The sequence below is a fragment of the Fukomys damarensis genome, unplaced genomic scaffold (genome assembly GCF_012274545.1).
Source record: "Fukomys damarensis isolate Sample0158 unplaced genomic scaffold, DMR_v1.0_HiC HiC_scaffold_2, whole genome shotgun sequence".
Classification (NCBI taxonomy): Eukaryota; Metazoa; Chordata; class Mammalia; order Rodentia; family Bathyergidae; genus Fukomys; species Fukomys damarensis.
In genome coordinates, this window is record NW_022900914.1 from 8,478,945 (window position 1) to 8,483,965 (window position 5,021).

General features: G+C 51.3%; 1 protein-coding gene across 3 annotated transcripts in view; it reads right to left on the reverse strand.

The window, feature by feature from the left end:
* The window catches only part of Slc5a6 (solute carrier family 5 member 6), a 12,400-nt gene extending 7,875 nt beyond the window's left edge, over nucleotides 1-4,525 (reverse strand). For 2 of the 3 annotated variants that reach the window (XM_033763253.1, XM_019204646.2), the window contains exons 1-3: nucleotides 2,175-2,479; nucleotides 403-945; nucleotides 106-171 (exon numbers count right to left, since the gene is read on the reverse strand). In XM_033763253.1, coding sequence (XP_033619144.1) covers nucleotides 106-171; nucleotides 403-795 — 459 coding nt within the window. In that variant the 5' untranslated portion in view covers nucleotides 796-945; nucleotides 2,175-2,479. Of the gene's footprint in view, nucleotides 1-105; nucleotides 172-402; nucleotides 946-2,174; nucleotides 2,480-4,411 lie in introns of those variants that run through there. The other variant, XM_033763250.1, reaches the window with a different exon arrangement.
* Nucleotides 4,526-5,021: the final 496 nt, after the last annotated feature.

Genomic DNA, 5,021 nt, shown 5'->3' on the forward strand with positions numbered 1-5,021 from the left:
CCTAACACGGACTGCTCTCAGGAACTTCAATCCTGCCAATCTGACAGCATCCTGAGTTCAACTCCCCCTCCCCGACCCGGCTCAATTTCTACACTGTCCACTCACCATCTGAAAGACAAAGGTCAACGTCCCACAAATCCGCACCGCTTTATTGAATCGGAGCTCCAGGTACTGGGCAGGGATAAGGAAGAAAAGGTACAGTAATCCTCCAGACCCCACCAGGCACTCCCTCCCTTTGAGCAGCCCAGGAAGACACAGAACAGGCTCCCTCCCAACTCCACCCCCACGCCTGGCCCCACCCAGGAAGAACTGAGAAACTCATTCTCCTTAGATGGGGCTAAAGTAGGTCCCAGCGCCCTCCATGTGCCCTGTGCTCTTCTCCTTCCCCACCTCCCTGCTCACCTCATAGGTGCTGGTGAGGTGCAGGCGGTAGAAGACCGGGATGAAGACATGAGCAGGGATCAGCAGCCCCAGAAAGTAGCAGCAGCCCAGGAACCAATACTGGGTCCCGAATCGGAAGATCTCAGATGGCACACCCAAGATGGCCACAGCTGACTGGAAAGTGGCCAGCAGGGACAGTGCCACAGGGAAGCAGCTCATTTTACGGTCTGCCATTAGCAGCTGGCCAACAGTATGGTGGCCCCAGCCACGACAAGCATGGTAGAGCCCAATGGCTAGGGAAAACAGCAGCAGCAGGGCGAACACCACATAGTCCACGGTGGAGAAGATGGGGGCTGCACCGCTGGGGTCCAAGGTCGTGAGGGGCGGGGCTAAAGTGCTCACCCCTAAGCTCATCCTCACAGTGTCTGTGTTCTCCTGAGCTAGCCTCTGCTCCTGGGATCCGGGCGGCCACGTGGTTGGGCAACAGTAGGCAAGCGGCTGCAAGTTGGCTCTCAGCCACGGTCTCACAATCCTCCACTGCCCAGGGACATGGTCCAGGGTGAGCTGCAAAGTCAGTTCCCAGTCAGGCCTACCCTGCCTTCACAGCTGTCTACCCTCAGGCCCAGACACACCAGGCCCATCAGATTCAGACCAGCCAGCACAGGGGCAATGCTGGTGACGGCCCTAGGCCTGCATGGAGTTTGGTGGGTGAGACAGAGGAGGGAGGAAGCAGCAGAGTAAGACAGCCAGGAAACAATAACTTGGCCAGGACCTCTGGATGTGCCCAACTGTGAAATTCAAGAACATTCCTGGGCCCCCTCCCTCAAGAAACAAAAGGAAAATCAACTCTGGCCCAAGCTTCCCAGAATCCGCTGCCTCCACTTGTAGGCACAGACCCAAACACTACAATGTATTAAGCCAGCAGAACCCCGCCTGGCGCCACAGCCCCAGGAGGAAGAAGAAACAGACCGAGGACAGCAGGGATTCCCTTGCTCTCCCTGACCTCCCATGGTCCCCAAGGATACCCTGCTAACCACACCGCTCCTCAGCACCCATCACCAGGCAAGCTTCCTCCATGGCAGCCCTGATTTCATTCCAGGCATCAGCAAGCCAACTACGCTGGGACCTTTTCTTTTCTTTTTCAGCTTTTTCTGAGACAAGGTCTCACTGTGTAGTTCAAACTGGCCTTGAATTCACTATGTAGCTCAAGCTGCTCTTGAACTAATGAGATCCTCCTGCCTCAGCCTCTGGAGTGCCGGGATTACAGGGCTGGGCCCTTTCTTCACATTCTTCCCACACCACTAGATGAGCCAGTCCCTCTACCTGCCATTCCACAGCCTATAATCTCAGCACTGGGGAGGTGGAGGCAGGAAGGTCTCCACAGCTTTGAGGCCACCCCTGGCAACACAGTGAGTTCAAATGCCAGTCTGAACTACAAACAAGACTGTCTCAAAAAAAGAAGGAAAAAGGGCTGGGGATTTAGCTTAGTGGTACTGTGCCTGCCTCACAAGCGCAAGGTCCTGAGTTCGATCTGCAGTACCAAAAATACAGAGTAGAAAGATTCAAAAGTTAGAGAGGCAGATTAAAGGATTTAGCTCAGTAGGTACAGAGGGTCATGCCTAGCAAGTGCATGGCCCTGAGTTCAATCTCCCGCACCCCAAATTTCAAAAAGTAGAAGAGGTAAGTGACACAGTACCACACTGGAGCCAGTGATTCAAAGTTAAGATTCCAGGACCACTCTGGAGAGAAGCCAGCCAGCCAGAGCTGTCCCATCTTGTAGGGCAAACACCTACCTGAAAAAGCAAGCCCTGTTCTGAAGCAGAGTGGCCTAGAGGAGGCAGAGGCTGAAGGTCTGGCTTTATAAGTGGCTGAGGAGATGATTAGGAGTTGGGGGTGGGGTAAAGCTCAGCAGCTACTTGTTCTGGCCCCTTCAGGAACCAATCACTGTGATCCACATGGCCTTCTTACCCTATGGCCACCAACACAGTACTAGCAGTTGTAGCAAAGGAAGCAGGGAGCCCACATCAAACAGCATTCCTAGATGGATTAGGCTTTTAGCCTAAGTCACTCTTGGCTCCTTGTGTGCTGGAGGAAGCTGGAAAGGACCAGAGAAGACCAAGACGCCTTAGTAATTCCTACACAAGAAAGAGTGATCCTCCAAAAACTCACTACAATCCTCAGAGGAACAAGGATAAGATTGTGCTATTTCAAAACCTGAAGAGCTCTTAGGATGTCACTCTTTACAGCTCCCCTCATTTCACACACAAGCATACTAAGGTCCAAATGGTTCAAGGGACCTTTCCCAGAGCAGGGCCACATTAGAATCCAGGTCTATCCATCCTATTCTCTGTGTACATTGTCTTGTCTTCACAAGCAATCCTCTAGGACAGTGGGGGCAAACCTATGGCATATGCGCTGCAGCAGGCTGTCTGTATCATTGAAAGCTCTGAAAGGTTCACCATTACTGCCCTAGGAGTACTTATTCGTATGGAGAAAAAAGTCAAGAGAATATTTACATACTACGTGTGCAGACAGCCTAACATGATGACAATTAATAGTTTAGGAACAAGTGCTATGTAAACCAACAGTTTGCTAAGTGCTTTATAAATATTAATACTACCAAGTAATGAAATAACAACCATTAACAGAGGCCTTATCATCATTTCTTTCAGGACCAGGACAGAAACCAAGCTGTAGTCAGTCATTCAAGGAACCCAGTTTGAACTTCAACTAATCTAGAGATAGATTAATACAAACTGTCTCCTGTTCCTACCCTCTAGGAGAAAGGTCAGGCCATCTTATGGCACAGTTTCCTAGGCAGATGTTGTTGCCTGGCTGGTAAATCAGCCTTCACACCTTCTTAACCTGAACTCTGCACCTCCTGGAGCCAGTGAAAGGAAATCAGAGCAGGCAACTTTTGATCACATGCCATCCAGGTACAGGAGTTAGTCCCCAGAGCAAGGTTCCCACTCTGGCTTAAGCTAAAGATGTCCTGGGCCTTTGCATTGCAACACCTTGACTTTTTCACTCCTCTTTGGCCACTTTTTACTGTTATGATAGAAGAGAAATAGCTGCTGTGTGCGGATAAGAGCATGGCATTTATCTGCCACGAATCAGTCATTATGGACAGAGGGGACTGGAGAAAGGAAGAGAGGTCTCAGTATAGAGTGGGACTGTCTACTACTGGGGCAAAACCAATGGGGCTTCCTGAGAAAGTTCTGTTTGCATAAGGTGCAGAGAATCTCCTCGATGATTGACAAGATAACCAAGCAAGATAGGAAAAACTCAACCCAGAAACAAAGCCTTCATCTGACAGGTTTCAATTCCAGGAACAGGTAGCTTTCTCAAACCTCTACACTGACCCAACAGTTCTGCCTCTCTGTGTGAGCAGAAAGGAAGAGCACAGTTGTTTCACTCAACCTGTAACACATGAGGGCAGATACAGGTGGTGGTGGGGTCCTTTATTTATTTATTTGGGGGCTTTGTGAGACAGGTCTCACTTTACAGCTCAGGCTGGCCTCAAAAAACTAATAAATAAGTAAACAAAAACACCTAACACACCACACTGCACTGAGTTGTTTTGATTCTTAGGAAAGGTAACCACCGCAAGCGCAATAGCCTCAAAAAGATTCACTCAAAATTTGTTTTATGGTTAAATTTCAGTCTGAAGGGCTTGGGGGCTCTTAAAATTGGTCAAGCGAAGCGCACACCTGTAATCCCAGCTACTCTGGGGGCTGAGACAAGAAGACTACAAGTTTGAGGCCAGCCTGGACAATTTAGCAAGGCTCTGTATCATAATGAACAAGAACAAAAAGAGCCAGGCATGGTGGTGCACACCTGTGATCCCAGCACTTGGGAGGCTGAGGCTAGAGAATCATTCCGAATCCGAGGCCAGCCTGAACTACACCGTGAGTTCAAGGTCAGCCTGGACGACGACACAGCGAGACCCTATCTCAAAGAAACACACACACACACACACACACACACAGGCCAGGAACAAAAACCAAACAACAAAAGAAGGGCTACGCACGGAGCTCACTTCTTCTTAGCTTCAATCCTGAGTACTGCAATAATAAATGAATAAATGACCAGCTAGCTGAAGGTAAGTTCAAGAGATTCCAGGGAGACTCCTGGGAGACTGCGGAGGGAAGCCTGGGCCGGCTGCTCAAAATGAACTTTGGCTCCTTGGGCTCTTGGGAGATCCCACCCAAAGCCCACTTTCCCCCAGTGCCCTTCAGTCAGGACCCGGGCACCTTGGGACCGGCCGCGCTGCCTTGCCTTATATCCGTGGTTCAGTCAGGGCTAGGAAGACCTCTTTTTGCTTCCCGAGATCAGCATCGCTCCCTTTTCCTGGAAAGGAAAGGAAAGGAAGAAGTTGAGAGCGTCTATCCTGTCCCTGCCTCCCCGCCAGGTTCCCGGGCGCTGCGCGGTCTCGGGCTGAGGTGACGGAGACTCGGAGCTCCGGGCGCCCCCGGGCTCGTGTGCTCCGCCGGGTTCGCCCTGCACGCTTCACTCCGGCATCACCCTTACCCTCTTTCTCCCACGGCTCCCCAGTTCCTCCGCACACGCGGCGTCCACCACAACGCGGTTGGCACTTCAGACCTCTCCGAGCCCCGCCTGGGGAACGCGGGTGGCCCCGC